The sequence below is a fragment of the Ostrea edulis genome, chromosome 8 (genome assembly GCF_947568905.1).
Source record: "Ostrea edulis chromosome 8, xbOstEdul1.1, whole genome shotgun sequence".
In the NCBI taxonomy this organism is placed as follows: domain Eukaryota; kingdom Metazoa; phylum Mollusca; class Bivalvia; order Ostreida; family Ostreidae; genus Ostrea; species Ostrea edulis.
Genome location: NC_079171.1, coordinates 58,729,933 through 58,752,141, shown reverse-complemented (window position 1 = coordinate 58,752,141; position 22,209 = coordinate 58,729,933). Strand labels below are relative to the sequence as shown.

At 36.5% G+C, this 22,209-nt stretch overlaps 1 protein-coding gene across 2 annotated transcripts in view; it reads left to right on the top strand.

Moving 5' to 3' along the window:
- The first annotated feature begins 1,194 nt into the window (after positions 1 to 1,194).
- Positions 1,195 to 22,209, top strand: part of LOC125663411 (receptor-type tyrosine-protein phosphatase mu-like) — a 177,569-nt gene continuing 156,554 nt past the window's right edge. Inside the window, exons 1-18 of one of the 2 annotated variants that reach the window (XM_056146745.1) lie at positions 1,195 to 1,276; positions 1,351 to 1,451; positions 2,781 to 2,953; positions 3,045 to 3,132; positions 3,306 to 3,382; positions 3,714 to 3,750; positions 3,948 to 4,045; positions 4,538 to 4,666; positions 5,902 to 6,044; positions 6,802 to 6,937; positions 7,811 to 7,960; positions 8,087 to 8,186; positions 8,299 to 8,372; positions 8,562 to 8,687; positions 8,931 to 9,053; positions 10,232 to 10,356; positions 13,360 to 13,495; positions 13,856 to 16,379. In XM_056146745.1, coding sequence (XP_056002720.1) covers positions 1,376 to 1,451; positions 2,781 to 2,953; positions 3,045 to 3,132; positions 3,306 to 3,382; positions 3,714 to 3,750; positions 3,948 to 4,045; positions 4,538 to 4,666; positions 5,902 to 6,044; positions 6,802 to 6,937; positions 7,811 to 7,960; positions 8,087 to 8,186; positions 8,299 to 8,372; positions 8,562 to 8,687; positions 8,931 to 9,053; positions 10,232 to 10,356; positions 13,360 to 13,495; positions 13,856 to 13,927 — 1,863 coding nt within the window. In that variant the 5' untranslated portion in view covers positions 1,195 to 1,276; positions 1,351 to 1,375 and the 3' untranslated portion in view covers positions 13,928 to 16,379. Of the gene's footprint in view, positions 1,277 to 1,350; positions 1,452 to 2,780; positions 2,954 to 3,044; positions 3,133 to 3,305; positions 3,383 to 3,713; positions 3,751 to 3,947; positions 4,046 to 4,537; positions 4,667 to 5,901; positions 6,045 to 6,801; positions 6,938 to 7,810; positions 7,961 to 8,086; positions 8,187 to 8,298; positions 8,373 to 8,561; positions 8,688 to 8,930; positions 9,054 to 10,231; positions 10,357 to 13,359; positions 13,496 to 13,855; positions 16,380 to 22,209 lie in introns of those variants that run through there. The other variant, XM_056146744.1, reaches the window with a different exon arrangement.

The window sequence follows — 22,209 nt, the reverse complement described above, 5'->3', positions numbered from 1 at the left end:
CGGGGTTGAACTCGCGACCTGTGGAACCAAATCTCCTAGCAGCATACAATCAGGGCGCTAGTCCGCTCGACCATCTAGGCAAGTCAAAAACTTGCTTTCGATGACGATGGAATTCTCGCCACGCTGCCACACGCTACACGGCCATTGAGAATGGAAATGTGATACAGCTATTTAATGTACATTTAAGAGAATCATACATGATACACATTGGATTTGAAATATTTTATATAAAGCATGGGGATAGCAATGAACTCTTAAATGAACATAACTGACCTAAGTGAAGAAATATTTAACACAAATCTTTATTTCTAGAAAACAGCAAAGTAACAGATAACCCCCTTTCTATAACCCTTCATTTGTGCTTTGTAATTGTACATATTTGCAGTTTTCATGTTGACTGATTCCAAAATTGAATTTTGATGGCGACATATCACTTCACGTGCAAGTTGGAAAAGGAAACAAAATGATTGATTGCAAATATAATAATCATTTCCTCGTTTTTTAATGAAATGCGGCAATGCAAAATGTGTTTTAGATTTGTAAAGTTGATTATTTCTAGTCTCCAATAAAATCGATCTATCTACCGCTAAATTCCCCTTGTAATGTGATACCACAGCAAAATGTTCCAGGAAGAACCCCCTATATTTGCATTTAATTGTTAAGCCGCTCTTTACACAATCAATTACTCCGTATATCTTATGAAGATGCAGGGCTCACAATCGACAAGGGATGCGTACACCTCCTAGGTAACTGATCCAACCTCTGGTATGCTCATGGGCCCGTGCCTGCCCGACTCCTAATGTTGTACCCATTATAGGGATTATGTAAGTGGTCACTATTCGATATCTTCACTTTTCATGCTCCTTCGCCATTTGCACGACACATAAAGGGTACTTTTGGATATGGCTTTTAAAAGAGGGTGTTGGGGTAGCCATTGGCACGATACAGAACCCCTAATGTCCTTTCCCTGACCACGATGCATAGGCCAGGATCTGTTGTACTTAAATTTTAAGCTGACTTCGTTCCAATCCAGAATTATCGACCACAAGTAAACAATCAATATATCTATCAAGATCATTTGCTGAGAACATTCGGAAAAAAAATCTTTCAATTAAGCGGGTATTAAAATATATCTAGCCGTTGTTGATATCTGTATACATTACTGGTGTCCGTTTTTAGTTGTAGAACAAAACTCCGACATCGGTGTTGTTGCTGGGGGAATCGCGAGTGGATTGTTATTTGTGGCAGTAGGAGTGACTATTTTGATAATCATAAGGTAATAAATTTCCAAGGTTTTGCAATTGAATCCATATTAAGCGTCAGAGCAGTGATGAATTCATTGATTGACAGACGACGAAGATTGGGACAAAAAGCGATGGAATCTAGGAATTCAACACCAGGAGCGTTTTGGAAAACGAAAAACAAGGCAAATGGAAATAAATATACGGAAGGTATATATTCATGTATTCCTGTATGTCTGTTTAGATTTATCCACTATGGCTATCAATTCCTCAAACTCAATAGGAAACAGATGTGTAAGACTTTATAGTGTTAAATGGACTTATTTCGAATTTAATTGGATGCATCAACCCGAGATAAGAATGATAATGAATATCGCTAATCGGTAAAACGCCGTCGATATAACTTAATGTCAAATTGAAGACAACTGCAAGATATGTTTTCTTTTTCCCATATAGAAGCTTTTAAATAAACGATGACTCGTATGATTATAAAACAGATCAATTAATAATGGAGCACAATTCGTCCAATAGAATTCTACATGTGATTACCACTATACAGTGAGGATGACACAGCTAAAATCACTATAAACATATGTCCCATAGATTGATGTCTTAGGCAGATGTGAAATAAATCCGGTATACGAACGAACGTCAATGATAAAGCAGGTTGGTTTTATATTGTGTTATATCCCGTTCGAGAATGATTAATTCATATTAAGACGTCACCATTGCCGGTGAAGGACTGGAAAACTTAGGTCTATGCTCAACGCTTACGGTCTAAGAGCAGGGATGGTTCTTTATCGTGCCACACCTGCTAAGAAAGCAAGGATACCGAGGGTTTAATCCAGATCCCAACGGAAGATGCCAAATATTAAAAAAGCTGCTTTCAAGTCTGCTTTCTTTAATATATATAGTATAATCATATTAGGAGTGATTGTTTCTTTTCCAAGCTTCCGGAAGAATACCCCCATGAGGATCCAGTTACAATAGGTCCTCAGTACCCCTTGCTTGTCGTAGAAGGCGACTAAATGGGGTGGTCCTTCGGATGAGACCGCAAAAACCTAGGTCTCGTGTCACAGCAGGTGTGGTACGATAAAGATCCTTCCCTGCTCAAAGGCCATAAGCACCAAGCATAGGCCTAAATTTTGCAGTCCTTCACCGGCAGAAATGACGTCTCAATATGAGTGAAATATTCTCGAGAGGGACGTAAAACAATATTCAATAAATCAATCCGGTAGAAGACAAGGTTACTAGTCTTCAAAAATGACATGTCTTGTCACAGTAGGTGATGACATGATACAGAACTCTCACTCCTACGGTAGTAAGTGTCTTTTCAAAAACCATAACCGTTATTCTTATATTTTACGCTGGTGGATTACTTAAGGGACAGTCACTACTTATGTATTCGGTATCTTGACGCAGCACGGGAACAGTGCATCGAACACTGGTCTATCGGTGACAAAGCAAGTAGCTTAACCTCTCTCTTTTATCTCAACAGTTACTTTTCTTTAAAAATGTGGACGTACATCTGTATTTTAGAAACCCCTGACACTGGATCACTAGAAGAACAAGAACTGACGGTGACTACCTCTTCAGATGGTGGTTATTACAACATCGCATCTGTCAATTCCTGCATTCGCGTTGAGGATCTTCAGAGAATAATTGCGGAAAAGAATCGTAAAGAAAACAACATATTCGCTGAAGAATATAAGGTAGCCAGCTATATTCAATAAAATATTTATATATTAAAAAAATATCGTCCGTAATGAATGTTGTGTAGTTATGTAACCACTTCATTTGCAGATATTACCGACGGGAAACACTGAGATTTGTCGAACAGCGCAGAGACCTGAGAATGTGTCAAAGAATCGCTTCAAAACAACGTTTCCTTGTAATGTTAATAAGTTTATTCTAATTTATGCTAAGGTTTAAAATTAGAGAACGCATTTTTAGTTATTCCTGGTTTAGTCTGATCCCTTTCTAAACGTCACTAGCTTTATGTACCAAGTGCAAAGGAAATTATATTGTTTCCCGTTTTGTTAACATATATTCGCCAATTAATAGATGAACACTCGAGAGTCGTCCTGGAAGAGAAATGGAATCCGTCTGACAACGACTACATCAATGCAAACTATATCAAGGTCAGTTCATTTAAATGTACATACGTGTAATATACATGTACAACCACTGTGATAGCTTTCAAAATCAAAACAATATCATAACAAAATCGTGACCTTGCTCTGAGCTTCATTGCCGCTTTCATTGTTGCAACCGAGATGTTCTCAAGAATCATCCAGGTATTCATTTCAAAAAATAATTGTTATGATCTTAGAAACAAGATTAAGTCTTATCTACCATTGAAATTGATAAATCGACACAACAAGCCTAGTTAAAGTAATGAAGCTATACTGAATAATGAATCGGGATTGAAAAAATTCAAAGTTCATACACACTCAATAATCATATTTCCAGGATAATGACGGGAACGCACGATTTATAGCTGCACAAGGTATGTTCATCAATGAAATTATGTGAAAATCATTTAACATAAGTGTTTGTACTTAAAAAGTATTACTTGTATATCAAAATATGTGTCATATTGATTTTTCAGTTACAACAGAAAAAGATAATAAAGAAACAACATTATTAATAATTCTGTTAAAAATTATCAAACAATTTAGGATTCCAATCGATTTTTGCTTCTAGGTCCTAAAAAGACGACACTTAAGGATTTCTGGAGAATGATGTGGCAGGGAAATATCAAAACGGTTGTTATGCTAACAAATATTGTTGAAAACGGAAAGGTGCATATTCTTTATTATCAGTACCAGCTTTAGTTAGAACGGTGAAACGCACTGATTTGATGATTTAATGTTCGTTGCATTCATCAGAGTCACATTAAAAAAATTAAAGTTTGATGAAGTGGATTAGAATGTCGATAATTCTTTGTTATCAAATGTATCTTTGCAATTAGAAAATATAAGTCAAGCGATTCAGAACATAATCCCTTTCTTTCAAAGTATTTGTAGTGTCGAATATCAGACAAGTAACTTCAGCATTGCATGGTGGTCGCCACATCGATTTATAAAAAACAACAACATTGGTCTCATAAGTATAAATAATGCAAAACAAAACAAGCTATCGGATAGAGCTAAAGTAGTTAGTGCGAGGAGATTGACAAATATCATGTCAGGGCCAGCTTTCATTCGACAGACTTTAATCAGGTCGGTCAATAAGATATTGCATTTCTTTTTTATATATATAGATATTTCATAAAGAATTGTTAATTTTTTCAGAATAAATGTAGCATATACTGGGCAGATAAAGACGAGCCCCTTTGTATCGGCCCGTGTACAGTAACTCTGTCCGAGGAAGTTGTTTACTCTTTCTATGTTGTTCGAAAACTCTGTGTTCAGAACAAGGAGGTAAGCTTTATTGTTGTGCATTTAGATTATATATGCCCCTTTCTCGGTTACAAAATTGAAACTATCAAAACTACTCTTTGATTTCTTTTCTTTTTGATCTCAATCTGAACCTTAAGTTTGATGGAGATATTCATTTATTATAGTTTTACTGCAAAAAGAGAAAACTACAAGTCTTAGTTTAATTACACTTGAAATATATCTTAGCATTTGCTTTCAGAGAGGGATCAAGGAAGCCCCCAATGCAAAATGCATTTTAAGATAACTACAGTCAAAACATACACTATTTTTTTTTTATTTGCTATTGATTTTAAAATATGTAATCTTTTTGCTATTATCTATATATTATGTAAACATTATATTGCTTTCTTTACAAGAGCATCAATAAAATTCAAGAACAATTATCAATAATTGGCCCTGCCCTTGAACTAAAACCTCCATCCCTGGGATCCTGAAATTTGCAATGTGGTAAAGTATAGCACTGCCCTTTTCAATGTCATTTAAGTGTTGATTTAGTGACAATGCATTAAATATGATATTGATATTGCTTACACATGATACTGCAGTCTGAACCTCTATCTTGGAAAATATTTCGCCATTTACGATTGGTGGGAACTTCCTCGTTCTATGTGATTGTGTTTCTAATTTCTCTTAGAGATTTGCGGTCCTAGATGTTTTCATTTTGGAAAATGGTAAAATGTTTCCCGCCCCCAGACTCTGGAGGTAAAGGAGTCCTGAAATTTATTATGTATGTCTCCCTTTTCCCCAATACCGAATTCGTAATTATTGGAATGGTAGTTATCAAGAAGTTTAAAATGTTCAATAGCAAACGGACGACGATGAACGCAGACTGATCACAATACGGTTCTTACGAAGAGACAGCCACTACCTATTTCACAGTACATTGTTCAATTGCATTTCTTACGACTGCATGTGCCATAAACTTAGGACTTCAAAGTATGTAGTAATTGCCCCTTTGTCAAACGTTCAACATTTAAAAGTGATAATCACGGGTCTTTCGCATATGACATTGATAACGGAGATCTCATGTCGCGGCAAGCGGTGTTGCGATAAAGAACCCTCACTGCTACAGTCCTGAACGCTATGCATAGGTCTATAGATTTGGAACTTTACCTACGGCTGGTGACGTTTCAGTATTAATGAAAAATGTTCGACGGGATGTAAAAAACAAACAAACAATCTAGCTAGCTTAGCTTGTTTTGTATAATGTTTCACAGGTCATTCGTAAGCGCACCATCACACAGTATCATTACACAGCCTGGCCTGACCACGGGACCCCAGAAGAAATCAGTCTCAATCAATTTCACAGAGCTGTGCTAAAAACACACCAGCGAAGGTCACCGTTACTCGTTCATTGTAGGTAAGTTTAATATTCTAAAAGGATCCAGACAGGTAAGATTTGTTTTCTAAACTTATATAAGTAATTCAGATAACTTATCTAACAAGATTCAGGAAAGATTAGTATTCTTATAACATTTGGTTAAGATAAGGATTCTAACAAAATTCAAGTAATGTATATATTGATATTGAGAGTTGTGTGGGTTCAGAAAACGAAAGAATTGTCGGAATGGTATGATCGTGTATGACAAAGGTGGGGATAACAAAGAATACGAATATAAGAGTAGGAGAAACACGGGGCGCCATATAACCCGAATAAACTGTAACTGCATTTTGTGATAAAACAACGGGCTATCTATGTTTTTTATTGTAATTAAATTACAGAATTCAAATCGTAGAACGGTTTTATGGTTTACTTTTAATTCATATTTTCGATGAAAATCTGAAAGTAGGGAGCATAAGGAGCTAATTACATTTTTTTTTTTAGATAAAACTATACAAGAAATATTTATAATGAAACCGCTATTATGTATATAATGTTCTTAGGAAGCATGAATGACATTTATTATGATGATATTGAAATGATTGTATACTACTTAGTGGTGGAGTCGGAAGAACAATGGTTATCTATTGTGAAATGATTGTACATTGCTTAGCGCCGAGGTCGTCTTTAGTGAAATGAATGTACATTGCTTAGTACCGGTGTCATTTATAGCACAATATTTTTACATTCCTCATTGCCAGGATAATTGATAGTAAAATGATTGTACATTGCTCAGTGCCGGTGTTGGAAGGACGGGAACATTCATTGCATTGGACACACTGCTGGAAGAAGGACGGAGATCTGGAGAAGTTGACGTGTTGGAGTTTGTGAAATCGATGAGGGAGGACCGCATGACTATGGTTCAAACAGTTGTAAGCTTGACTTATTTTAGTACTGACACAATGGTGCCTTTCAGGTGTATAGAACTCATCAACACGATTATAATTCATTCAGCCCAGAAGCTAAGTACTTTGTTACTAGCTTGAAAAAACGGATGTATATTTAATTGCTGTTATAAAATTTAGAAATTCATTTCAAAATTAAGGAGTATCCCCCTCAAGTATAGCTCTTATCCTTAGACGAATTTGACTCCACTTTTTGGCACTCTGTTTTTCCCTAAAATAGCTAAAAAAATTCATTGTTATTTCGGATTTCAACCATTTCGGTTGAGCGTCACTGAAGAGACATTATTTGTCGAAATGCACATCTGGTGCATCAAAATTGGTACCGGATAAGTTTTACATTATGACCTCTGGGTCCTGCTGGTGGACTGTTAGTCCCCGAGTGTCTCTACAGCCCAGTAGCTAAGTACTTTTTAGTTTTACATTGATATCTGATTATTAGCTCACCGGGGCGAGTGTATTGTAAACTGCGTAAGTACACACTTTATGAGAAAAAAACTTTTACCTTTGCAATACTTTTGAAGGTGTGTATAGCATAAGTAGGATATATATATTTCACAGAAAGATTCATCATGTCCATTTATTACCACGGCATTTGATCTAGTGACTTTACTTTTGACCTTACTTTAAAATACTATGACCTTGACTGTATAATCATTTTGACATTTCACATACTACTCGCCTTGCACTTTAACCTACTTTTCAAAAGCTTAAAACTTAGCTACATGTATTTATATAGAACCACGGACGACATAGCAATTATAGTGGTGGTTTTCCTTTTCATCAGAAATATGAACTTTCTATGAATGAGTTACAGGTAAAATCGTTTCACTCTGCCTACAGGAACAATACGTCTTTCTACACAAAGCTCTGTTGGACGGGTTACAGGGATCCTGCGCTGCGATATCAGAGAGTGATTTCCAACTCAAAGCCAAGGACATGCTGGAAGAGACCTTCCCTCTAAATCAAAGACAAGTGTACTGTGAATTTAAGGTACGCTGTGACTGAAATAGATTGATAACTTATTATGAATGATCATAACCTGTGATATCTATAAATGTTTGTAGAGTGTAATCATGGAAAACATATTTTTGACTTCTATTTTTTGCTATTGTTTAGAAATTATTGACACTAAAGCCTGTCTATGACGATGAGGAGAAAGAAGATTCTAAAACACCTGAAAACCTAACGAAAAACGTATCCGTTGACATCTTACCCGGTAAACATACTCGTATTTGAAAGAAATTTTGTTGAACAAATGATCTTGAACAATCTCGTCCAATGCAATCAATGATGAATATTTGTATTTAGCTCAAACTCTTTCTTTTTAGTTTCAAAGCATCGTCCCTATCTAGCAACGTATATAAAGGGCCGGAACGACTACATCAATGCTGTGATAGTTCCAGTATACATTAGTTTGATATAGTCATTTCTAATGCTATTTCAATTTAGCAACATTAAGTTGTTTACTCACTTCAAATGTATAATATCTAAAATAAATTATCTTTTAAAAGTAAATTCACTCAATACGTGGTTTACAAGAATAGTGGCTAGTTTGTAAAAGCAAAATGCGATTTAAATTTCTTTGTTCCAGTCCTTCACAAACCCCATAGGATTCATACTTACCCAGAAGCCTCTTGTGGACACGGAAGTGGACCTGTGGCGGATGTGCATGGACCACGATACTGACGGAATAGTGGTTCTCAATGATAAAGACGAGGTGTGTATATCAGGGATACGTAGAGTAGTACTCAATTTATCAAACGTCCATGTCATATGGAGAAAAAATATACCTTTTCAACTTCACCCAGGAAGTCTTACAAATTATCAGCAATCTTACAAATCATAACAAATTAATGAATGTCTGTGTATCTACATAATTGCAGTATCCTATGGTATGATGTTTGTTGTCTCGTTTTAATTCTTCTATGGATATGACAAGCTTCGCCATCTTATTTCAAAGGAGAACATATGGGTCCCGTCTAGAGGGTCATCACGGACTGTACCGCCATTCAACATTACAGCAAAGGACACAGGGAGCACGATGAATGACGTGATACAAGGTGTCATTGGAGTGTCTGATCAAGTAAAGTACTGATTACTTATATGTACACAGTGGTTTAACTCATAAATCATTTGGAGTATATAAGGATTTCACAAATTCTGACCGACGTGACGTGAATTCGGATCCCTGTAACGAATTCAAAGTCGTCAAAGGGAAGGGTTTTATTTTATCATGTAAACATATACCGTGACATGGAACTTTCGTTTTATATATCAATTTTAGATGGGTTTATCTTCCCTTCATCTCGATATTATGTTCCAACTCTATTAAAGCACACACATCCCCATACCATAACTCTGAACTTACAGTCGCTTTGCAACCGTGGCACTACAAAAATCTACGTCGGGACTCCAACCCTCTGCATTTTTCTCCCTTCCATAAACACGATTGTTTTCACATACACATATAAGATATGTGTCTGTAAGAAAAACAATAGACCGCTGATTATGTGCTCTCTCTCTCTCTCTCTCTCTCTCTCTCTCTCTCTCTCTCTCTCTCTCTTAATCATGACATGCATTTCTGTTGACAATTGCAATTTTGGAATACACCTCTAGAGAAGCAATTTTCTTTAGGTTGAACGTCCCAATCACTAGTTTACTGCTGCCAATTCCTATTGAGATTAAACTCCGTTTACCTGATCAGGATATGGGGCTCACGGCGGGTGTGACCGGTCGACAGAGTAAGCTTACTCCTCCTAGGGCACCTTATCCCACCTCTGCTGTGTCCAGGTGTCCATGTTTGCCCAACTATCTATTTGTATTGCTTATAGGAGTTATGAGATTGATCACTGCTCGTTATCTTCATATTGCATCAGGATCAAGTATATTTACAACAAAATACTGTACCTCGGTGATACCTCAATGGAAGATTTTATTCTTAAATTTAAAACAACTGCGGGAATGGTCGATGTAGACAATGAACGTTTTGCCACATTTTCAAATTCTTGACGTTAAAGTATAAAGATACTAATACATTTATTGACTGAGATTGGGGATGTCATTTTATATTCCATAGTCATGAATTCTTATGTCGCCTTTCATATTCGTCATGATAAATGACACTTGCTTTCTCTTTTAAAAAAATCGCATCTTTGTGTCACACTGTATAGCAAGATACCATGTGGCTAGCAATCATATGTCATGTGACTAGCGTATTTGAAATTTACTGATCTACTGTTCATTGTGGTTATTTTTATTTAGGATCGTCACAAGTTGATAGACGTATTTCATCTTCCTGCCAATGACGACGAGTCAATTCTGAAAGGAATAGAACTGTTACTGGAGAAAACAAAAACATCAATATACAGAACGATCGTGATAAGCAAGTATGTCCCTCTCTATAGTGATAAGCATATAGTGTATCGGTTGTGTTATTTACATTTATTTTTTTGTTAGTATCATTGTAAGTCCCATTTTTAATGTTTCGTCTTTGTGAAGAGAGATACTACCAGTCGTACGTGCAGTCCCATAAATTATCACCCCTGTATGGCGATCCGCTGTGGTAGCTTTTTATTAGGTCATTGTTTACCATCACAACAATGACAAAGGTCGTGTTGTATCTCAGTTACCATCACAACAGTAACAAGGGGCTGTTGTATCTCGGTTAGCATCACAGCAGTAACAAGGGGCGTGTTGTATCTCAGTTACTATCACAATAGTGACAATGGGCGTGTTGTATACCAGTTACCCTCACAACAATGACAAGGGTCGAGTTGTATCTCAGTTACCACCACTACAGTGACAAGGGGCGTGTTGTACCTTAGTTACCATCGCAACAGTGACAATGGGCGTGTTGTATGTCAGATACCATCAGAACAATGACAAGGGGTATGTTTTATCACAGTTAAAGGATCATTGGATTTCAGCTATACTACCAAATGCTTTTAAAACGACATCTAAAAGCATAGCTGCAAATATCCCCACTAAACCAAGGAGAAAGACGACTTTTATTTCTCAATTATTCATTGAATATTCCATAGTACAATACCTTTGCCCTTGGTATTTTAGCTCACCTGAACCGAAGGTTCAAGTGAGCTATTCTGATCACATTTTGTCCGGTGTCCGTCTGTCTGTCTGTCCGTCTGTCCGTCTATCTGTAAACTTTTCACATTCTCGACTTATTCTCCAGAACCACTGGGCCAATTTCAACCTAACTTGGCCAAAAGCATCCTTGGGTGAAGGGTTTTCAAGTTTGTTCAAATGAAGGGCCATGTCCCTTTCAAAGGCAAGATAATCACAAAAATGCAAAAATAGGGTGGGGTCATTTAAAAATCTTCTTCTCAAGTACCACTGGGCCAGAAGAGCTGAATTTTACCTGAAAGCTTCCTGACATATTGCAGATTCAAGTGTGTTCAAATCATGGCCCCCGGTGGTAGTATGGGGCCACAAGGGGGGGTCAAAGTTTTACATACAAATATATAGGGAAACACTTTAAAAATCTTTTTCTCAACAACCACTAATCCAGAAAAGCTGAGATTTACATGAAAGCTTCCTGACATAATGCAGATTCAAGTTTGTTCAAATCATAGACCCCGGGGTTGGGATGGGGCCACAATAGGGGATCAAAGTTTTACATACAAATATATAGGAAAAATCTTTAAAAATCTTCTTCTCAAGAACCACCGAGTCAGAAAAGCTGATTTTTACATGAAAACTTCCTGACATAGTGCATATTCAAGTTTGTTCAAATCATGGCCCCCGGGGATAGGATGGGGCCCCAAGGGGGATCAAAGTTTTGCACACAAATATGTAGGGAAAAACTTTAAAAATCTTCTTCTCAAGAACCACTAAGCCAGAAAAGCTGAGATTTACATGCAAGCTTCCTGATATAATGAAGATTTAAGTTTGTTCAAATCATGGGTCCCTGGGGTTGGATGGGGCCACAATAGGGGATCAAATTTTACATACAAATATATAGGAAAACTCTTCAAAAATCTTTTCAAGAACCACTAAGCCAGAAAAGCTTATTTTAACATGAAAACTTTCTGACATAGTGCAGATTCAAGTGTGTTCAAATCATGGCCCCCGGGGATAAGATGGGGCACCAAGGGTTGAATCAAAGTTTTACACACAGATATATAGGGGAAAACTTTAAAAATCTTCTTCTCAAGAACCACTAAGCCAGAAAAGCTGATTTTTACATGAAAACTTTCTGACATAGTGCAGATTCAAGTGTGTTCAAATCATGGCCCCCGGGGATAAGATGGGGCCCCAAGGGGGGATCACAGTTTTACACACAAATATATAGGGAAAACTTTAAAAATAATCTTCTCAAGAACCACTGAGCCAGAAAAGCTGATTTTTACATGAAAACTTTCTGACATAGTGTAGATTCAAGTTTGTTCAAATCATGGGCTCCGGGGGTAGGATGGGGCCACAAGGGGGATCAAAGTTTTACATACAAATATATAGTTAAAATCTTTTTCTCAATAACCACTGAGTCAGAAAAGCTGATATTTACAAGAAAACTTTCTGACATAGTGCAGATTCAAGTTTGTTCAAATCATGGTTCCCGGGGGGGGGGGGGGGGTAGGATGGGGCCACAAGTGGGGGGGGGGTCAAAGTTTTACATACAAATATAGAAAAAAGCTTTAAAAGAACCATTGGGCCAAAGAAGTTGACATTTACATGAAAGCTTTCTGACATAGTGTAGATTCAAGTTTGCAAAGGGTAGTTTGGGCCATAATAGTGACCAAGGTTTTACATGCAAATATATATGGAGAGTCTTCAGATATGGGGCAATGTGACTCAGGTGAGCGATGTGGCCCATGGGCCTCTTGTTATCAATTGCAACTGAGTTACAGTTATGAACAATGAGCGTATGTTGATAATATAGTATGTTTAGGTTAGCGACCGGGAATTCTGATAGAAATGAAAGTAAAATGTTAAAATGTAAAAGAATCAGTATTGAAAAAGCATTCGGATATGAATTTAGACGTTTCACACACTCATACTTTTCATGAAGAGTTACCATCACGTTTTTTTTCAAAATAAATTTATTTCTTAAATATCTTTTATTTATATCTATCAGCCATTCAAGTGTTCAAAACGTCAAACAATACTGTAAATGGGAAAATGATTTTAAGTTCGCTATGTTGGCGGTTGGGGATTTTCCCGCTAAATTAAAACAACCACTAACAGTTTGCAAGAGTGACACAATACCATTTGAACAATTTTAATTCGGCGAAAATAAAACCACGGGAAGTCCACCAATATAAAAAGCCGTAAACATTTAGCACCGCGAAATTAAAACCGCACACGGTATCATACTGCATGCTTATTAATATAATCTACACTATGTTTTCAATAATGATCACGTTTTTCTATAGAGATGGCGCAGGCGCGGCTGGAATATTTTGTGCTGTTCATAATGCAGTTCAAGAATTAAGGATGGATGGGGAAATAGATATGTTTACTATTGTGAGACAGATCCACGTCAGAAGACCGGAAGTTATTGGGAAGCTGGTGCGTATGATGCGATGCAGATATTTTATCTGTTATATCTTAAGAAGCACATTGTAATTGGAATTATCATATGTTATTTTGATACGAAATTCACGTTCTGGTTGAAATCTTATAATATTATACGGAATAACAATTTACAACTCACATTCTCCTTGTTATAATGATAGATGATATTTGATGATAATGCAAAATTCGGACCGTTTTTTTTTTTTTTTTTGTTTAAAAATATAAAAACTATTTACAATTCATTGAGAAATTTCTTTCTCATTTCTAAGAATTGACAGTAATTTTTTTTAATAAATTGTTAACCGATGAAGTACGTTTTGAAATAAGAACTGTGAATTATATATTACATTGTAGGATGAGTACAGGCGTTGCTACGGCTTGTTGATGACGTTGTTGGAAGCTCAAGGAATATATGCAAATTTATAGTTAAGCGCGAGACAACCTCTGTCGCTGTCAGCAAATTATCTTCAGTTTTGTCATCTACGTATTTATCGACGGTGCGCCTTTAAGTGTTCCTAGACCATTTGTGTTTCCGATTTCCCTCGGGAGTTAACGCTACAGATTCTCGTGTTGTTGTGATGTTTTTATCTAGAAATATAGGTTATCCACTTTCGTTGTCGTATTTGGATAGCTATTCCAAAGTTTTTCCTTTATGTAATTCAAAGCTCCACACCTTGTAAAAATGCACGTTCTTGTAAATGTATATTTTATCATGTTTGAACATTTTGAAATTCCCGATATGAATGAGGAAACAATACATTTTATTTGTCCTTTTGTCTGTACGTTAATCATCTGTGAAATAGGTCAAGCATTTTTTTATTTATACAAGATGTACACTTTATACTTGATGACCGTAGAGGCCAATGTTGCAGCTGTGAGTTTGTTATCGAAAGGACCAACACTATTTAGAAAAGTCACATTCGGCAAAACTGAAGTTGTTGTGGTCCAGTGACACAATTCAATGTGTAGGATGCAAGGTGAAGATAACGAACACTGATCAATCTCATAACTCCTACAAGCAATATAAAATAGATAGTTGGGCAAACACGGACCCCTGGACACACCAGAGGCGGGACCAGGCGCCCAGGAGGAGTAAGCATCCCCTGTTGACCGGTCACACCCGCCGTGAGCCCCATATCCTGATCAGGTAAACGGAGTTATCCGCAGTCAAAATCAGTGTGCCAAGAACGGCTTAACAATCGGTATGAAACACGTCAGACAGCATTTGACCCAATGCGAGGTTGTATTGACGAACTACATCGTTATAACGACCATAGCATTTACGAAATGCTGACTTCAATCGAGACTGTTGAAATCCCTGTACCATCAACTTGTTTGTCAGTAACTTACCTCGATTGAAAAACTGACTATATCCAGAACAAGCTCTTGCATATCAAATCAGATGAGAGATATAAACACCATATGCAGGTGACGATGAATTACTTCTATATAAAATTAAATATGGGAAGTTGACAATGGGGAAGCTGAAATAATCCCGTTTGTCATACATTTGAGTTGTTAGTTTGCCGTTAATGTCTACTTTCAATAAAATATCTAAGTATGTAGCAGAAGTGGACGACTCTGTGGTGTCCTTTATTTCGAGCTCACAGGGATATATCAAATCGACATATGAATGAAAGCTATCATTGCTAATAGACAAAACGTCATCGATATATCTAAAAGTCGAATTGAGGGTCACAGCGAGATATTTTTTTCTTCTCACGTAGAAGTTTTTGAATAAATTCTGCTTGATATGAATATAAAAACAGGTCAGCTAACAAAGGATCACAATTCGTGCCCATGGGAATTCCAACAGACTGTTGGAAGACCTGATCACCAAAGACCACGAAGATATTGTCAATGAGAAACTCTAGCATATTTTTTATTTCAACTTCAGAGTACTTGTGCGTGGAATCAGAGTGGTGTTTAACAAAGTTTTTGAATGACTAATCACTAGATATGAATATTGAATATGGATAGAATAACACATGTTACTTCTAAATCAACATGATGATGAACACCACAAAATTTCATTCAACAGAAACCGTTTTCGATAATTGAATGTTGTATCAAATGTTTATGTTAATTGTTGGTTATCTATTTGTGTTATGTTCTATCGAAAACGTGTCGATGATATTGAGATGTCACCTTATGACCATTTCAACCTATACCTGACACTAAGGATCGGTGCAATGAAGATGTATTAATGTGTTAACATCTGCGGCTATCTGTAAACTCCGATTTGAAGGTCAAATATTTGCGACAGCCGAGCGTTTTGCGAAAGAGCAACCATTACTTATTTTTAGGTGGATGCTGTTTTGCATTAGCGGGACTCAAACTCGGGACCTAATTAAAAAACAAACTGCGACCGTTTGGGATGTTTCCTGTAATTGTATAATGTTTGTGTTCATCGTTACTCGATCATCAGTTTGTAAAACGTGTCAGGATCTCCCATCATCTGTTTACATAATTCAATATATTGTTCGTGAATAATAAGTAAATCACTGTTCGAATACCAAGTTCAGTTAATTTATCACTGCTGTCCATATGATGATGAGGGAATAAGTTGGAAAATCTAATCAACGTCACCAAACACGTGTTATCACCTCTAAACGCCAGTCGCCATGTTCCTGTCGCCCCTTTATATATTATAATTATATGGTTTTTAAGTTTTTGATGCACAATGGATTTTTTGTTTTGTTTTTCTGTTATTGCTTTATATCGTCTGAGATGTTTTTTTCACTGCATTCGTAATCAATCAATGTGTTTCCTGTCGCATTCATAATGGAAACTTTAACTATGTGTATGTCAAAGACATAGCTTTAGTTGAAAATGTATAATAATCCGAATAAACGACCATTCCTATCCATAAAACAGTGACTGTGTTGCGTTTTTTTTATTCTATAATATATCTAACGATACCAATATCTTATGTAAAAACTTTTACTTATGCAACATTTATAAGAAAATCAGAGTTTAGTTTACGTCAATCGTTAAAGAAGACGTTTATACGAACTTCGTTGTGTTGGAAATTGTATGCTAATTTGTTACATAGTTTAAGTAAAATCGTGCTTCAGTTTTAGACATATTTAATATCCCAGTAAATGGGTCGAATGGACCTGTACTGGATCCCTAAACTACATAAAAATCCTTACAAAGAAAGATGCATTGCTGGATGCAGTAAGTGGTCTACCAAGCCACTATAATTGTTCCTCACGAAAACAGCTGGGAAGGAGAAACGCCAAACATACAGTTCGATTAAATATGCCAGAATGTGGATTATAAAAATTCTAAAGAACCTTTAGTAAATTTGAAATCGAAAAACCTTTCTCAAATCAAGAATATCAAAACGTATGCCTCTTTAACACTTTACACGACCATTCCTCACGATAAATTAAAGACTATATTTTTTTGACATCATAAACAGTTGCTTGAACAAAAACGGAAACAGGACATATTTATATCTAGTGATCAGTCATCGAAAAAACTTACTTTGTGAAACAACAATCTGATTCCACGTACAAGTACTCTGAAGTTGAGACAGAAAAATATGCTAGAGTTCCTCATTGACAATATGTTCGTGGTCTTTGGTGATCAGGTCTTCCAACAGTCTGTCTGAATTCCCATGGGCACGAATTGCGCTACTTTGTTAGCTGACCTGTTTCTGTATTCATATGAAGCATAATTTATTCAAACACTTCTACGTGAAAAAAAACGTCTACGTGAGAAGAAAAAACCCTCTTGTTGTTGCATTCAATTCGAGGTTTAGATATATCTACGACGTTTTGTCTATTAACAATGATAATTTTAATTCATATGTCGATTCCATATCGAATTAAATAAAAGACAGCATACCGTCGTCCACTTCTGCCCCATACTTAGATATCTTATTGAAAGTAGACTTTAACGGCAAACTTGCGACTCAACTGTTTGCCAAATAGGATGATTTCATCTTCTCCATCATCAACTTCTTATATTTATGTAGCAATATTCCATCATCCCCTGTATATGGTGTTTATATCTCTCAACTGATTCGTACACAAGAGTTTGATCTGCGTCTCGTCAGTTGTTAAATCCAGGCAAGCTACTGACAAACAAGTGGATGGTAAAGGGGTTACAACAGTCTCGATTGAAGTCAGCATTTCACAAATTCTATGGTCGTTATAACAATCTAGTTCGTCAATACAACCTATCATTGGATCAAATGCTGTCTGACATGTTTCATACCGATTGTTAGGCCGTTCTTAACACACTCATTTTGGCTACGGATAACTCCGTTTACCTGATCAAGATATAGGGCCCACAGTGGGTGTGACCAGTCGACAGGGGATGCTTACTCCTCCTAGGTACATGGTCCCGACTCTGGTATATCCAAGGGTCCGTTTCTGCTCAACTTCCTAATTTTATTACTTATAGGAGTTATGAGATTGATCACTGTTTGTTATCTCCACCTTTCATGTATACACCATTTCAGCGTTAGGGTTTGTGATCATCACAGCTATTTTGTGTAGAAGTACCATATCTTATCAGGCGAAATAGTAGTCACAGAAAGTAAAGAGATAGATAAATGAAATGCTTTTAGATTACGTGAGTGCAGGTGCATGTATGTGTCTCTGTCTGTCTGCAAGCGTACGTGCATGCGTGTGTGTTCGTAACATTTTGAGACTAACGTACAGATATACATTCAGTGGTTATACACTTCCAAATCTTGATCAGTTTTCGTTAATGGTGCTACAAAAGCAGTTGAGCTTTGAAGGAAGATGTGTATAAGTTATGGAATCAATAAAGTGGAGACCAATATTACATTAAACATTTCCACTAAACTAAACACCCATACCGTTCATATTGATAACACTGTTGTCAATGTTGTAGAAGAACAATGGTTATTACAACTGGTTATTACAACTTGTCAATGCATCCACTAAGGATTTCTGTACCGTCATTACATTGACTAAAGAAATATGTGACGTCATTACATTGACTAAGGAAATCATTGACGCCATTACACCCACTAAGGAAATATGTGACGCCATTATATCCACTAAGGAAATATGTGACGTCATTACACCCACTAAGAGAAGCCATGACGTCATTGCATCCACTAAGGACATCTGTAATGTCCATCAATTAAGTTCCCTGCTGTTAACACTCTGATAAAATCAAAATATCTTGTACCTTATTATCCTCGTTATCCGAGCTGGAAAACAATAAATCCAAACAGTCGTGTTCAAAATCGTGGTTGTCACATCACTTTGTTTCGGCGTCCTCTTTAAGAGTAGATTCTGTATATTTCCTGGATAACAGGGTTAGGTATACATTGGACACATCTTGCGTGTTTTACTGCAGATGACAGACCGCGTACTACGATGTTCTGGACTTGTATGCAGAATGTGGAAGAGATCTATTTTAACAAGTGTATTTCACGGCCGACTTCTTCACAAGGATATGTCGGTAAGTATCATCCTACGATAACACTGATTCAATTTTTGATGTAAGGAAAAACGTTTACACCAATGATTATGCAACGCTCGTACCCTATCTCTACATCAAAGATAAACTTCAAATGGCAACACGTACTTCCCTTAACTTCAAATTCGCTTTACAGTGGCTGAAACGAACAAATTTTCTCAAACTGGTATACCATTGTATCAATTTCACTTGCATATGACTATTCAGGTTTGCTGGGTACTGCCTGCACTATTGCATTGTTTCGGATGTTTCACAAGCATGAGGGATTGTTATGGAAAAATAAAAACTGGGTTTTCCAAACTACCTAATCCAAAAGTAAAAAGAAAATGTCAATCAACTCGTGCCGAAATGCAGACGGTAACATGTTATCATATGCATATGTTTTCAAACTATGTAACGGTTCCTCATTTCATTACAATGATTTGGACAAGACAAACAATTTCTTTGGTCTAAAACCCTCACCTTTCATTGAGTACAATTCATGGAATGCTTAACATTTTATATAAGTCAAACATTGGCGACAAAGGGGGGATAGGTATCGTATGAGGTCTACTCCGTAGTGAAATCCTTCAGACGTTTAAATCATTTACTACAGCTTTAGCACACTTGTCCCCTGCTTGAATGATAGATAAGTCTTTGAAGCATCCATGCGCGCAGTCGGATATGTGGGTGTTGAAGAGGAAAGCGGTTGCAATTAAGTAATTCGTAAGTGCATTTTAAAGACAACTTTATGACAAGCAAGCTGATTTCAGAGAGATATTGTCCAAAGAATCTTTTTTATGATAATTTCAGAGCAGTTGTGCGTATAATCAAATTGGCGTTTAACAAACCTGAGGCGTATGTAACGAACAGTTAGAATGTTGGACCATTCTTAACACATTGAATTGAATGCAGATTACTCTGTTTACCTGATCAAGCTATACAGTTCATGCCGGATATGGCCGATCAACAGAGGATGTCTTCTCTCCTTTAGGCACTTCGTACCACGAATTGTATATCAAGGCGTCCGTGTTATTCCCGCTCGTACTTGGGTCAACTGTATGAAAGGTGAAGATAAAGAACAGTGATAAATCTCATAATTCCTATCAGAAATACAAAATTGAGAGTTGTGCAATCACGGACCCCTGAACACACCAGAGGTTGGTTCAGGTGCCTAGGAGGAGTGAGAATCCCCTGCTGACTGGTCACACCCATTGTGAACTCGATAAGATAAGTTTAATTCTGGGGCAAGTTATACAAGGATAACCTACTTCGGGTCAGTTTACGTTTTATAATCCCCGAATTAACGTCATTCCTTATAATTTAATGCAAGAGACAAAGATGCTAACCTTCGTTTATCAAAATGTACATAAACTTGGAAAAATACAAGTCATCTTAGCCGCGCGATGATTCACTTAGCACCAACGACTCGAAGCGTTTTGCTGTGAAGGTCGAAATCTTTAATCTTAGTTCTACGGGGTCTAGTCATTAATCAAAATACTGTATCGAAAGTGAAGTTTGTCATGATAGAAAATATATGCAGACTATGCATGCAATGCGTATTTCTTTGCCCTTTAAAGATAGAGATCAACTGATCTCCGACCGATTGAGAAAATGCGGGAAATTGCATTGTTAAGGCCTACCCAAAATACATTTTCAAATATCAGAAAATGCATTAATTTGCGGTTTCTAAGTCTGTAAAAACTTCTATTACATGAAAACCTACCTTTGTATGCAACTTTGTCGCTAATACTAAATCCGACACAAGAAAATATGTAAGCAAGTAACAAATCGCGATGCATATAAAGCTTCAGTCCTAGACTGGTGTACTGCAGGGTGGGAAATAATATGGAAGCCAAATAGTAATTCAATACTGTATTATGGTTATGGCTTCACAAGAGGAAAACAACTGAAATTAAATATAAACCACAAATAAATTCCTGCACAAAAAATTCCTGATTTAGAAACATTTGACAATTTCACTTAACTGGCTTTGGCAACAATATAATATGGCAAATCTAAACAGTATGAAAGATTCCTAGGTAAATCCATCAATGAATTTCTGCTCTATTTTCAAAGTAAACAATCGTTTAACACCTAACCCGAATTTTCTCACCTATGTTTCAAGAATTATCGAGCACGTGCTTGGTATTACTAAATTATACAACAACATATATAAATGCATTTACATCAGTGTTCTAATGAAAACTTGCATTGGTGTGGCACCCAAATGATTAAAAAAGAACAAATTTGCAGTAAACGTAGCAGCCTGCTACGTTGACGAAGTCCCGTACTCATCCGTATGGACGGAATTGAGTTTTCCGGAAAACACGGCAGCACAATCCACATGTCAATGTGTCTGACGTCATGTGATAAATGTGACGTATGAATTTTTGTTTGCTCTTTTGAAAGACGGATCAAGCAATGGAGCAACCCCTCCCCCTTTCCCCAGTGGTAAATGAACATGGTAATGCTTATTTTGGGAAATCATTAATTCGAAGAGATATCCTTGTTTTAATCTATTATTCGACCATACATACAGAGAAAGATGTTTAACAACAGTGATTTGCGTACAAGTATATGCTAATATTGACAACGAGAAAACAACATGTGTATCAAACCAAAGTATCTTATTGTGCACGTTGACTTTCTATTCCATAGAAAGCTGAAAACAGAGCTGCAATGTAAATTTAGAAAGAGAGAAAAATAGTTTTGGCATCTGGTTGTCAAGGATGGGTGTCCCCATACCAAACCAGGTTATACACAAATAACTTGCGTTCCTCAACTGGAATTTGACCAATCAGAGACAAAGATACAATAAGAATTAAATTATTATAAAATGATTATCCTAATATTAATTTTACTGCAAATGATAACGATCTGATCTTGTAAAATTATTATTCTAATGCAAGTTTTCTTCGTGTTGATTGATTTAATGCTAGTTTCATCGCGATATTTGTGCTTGCATGCTAGCTTTCTCCAAAATTCTGATTTGTTTATGATTTATTTATATCACTCACTTTGCATTTGACCTATATTAATGTATTAATATCTTTTTTACATTGATTTCCTATCTACTTTTGACCTACATTCATTTCTGATCCGTATTCATTAATTGAAACAATACGTCGAAATATAATAATGTAATTCAATGCCTAGGGAAACTTAACACATATGACCAACGCTTACACTGAGGTTGAAAGATTTTATTACAAAATCCATCCATCCATCAATTTCTTCATAGTCGTACTGGCCACTCC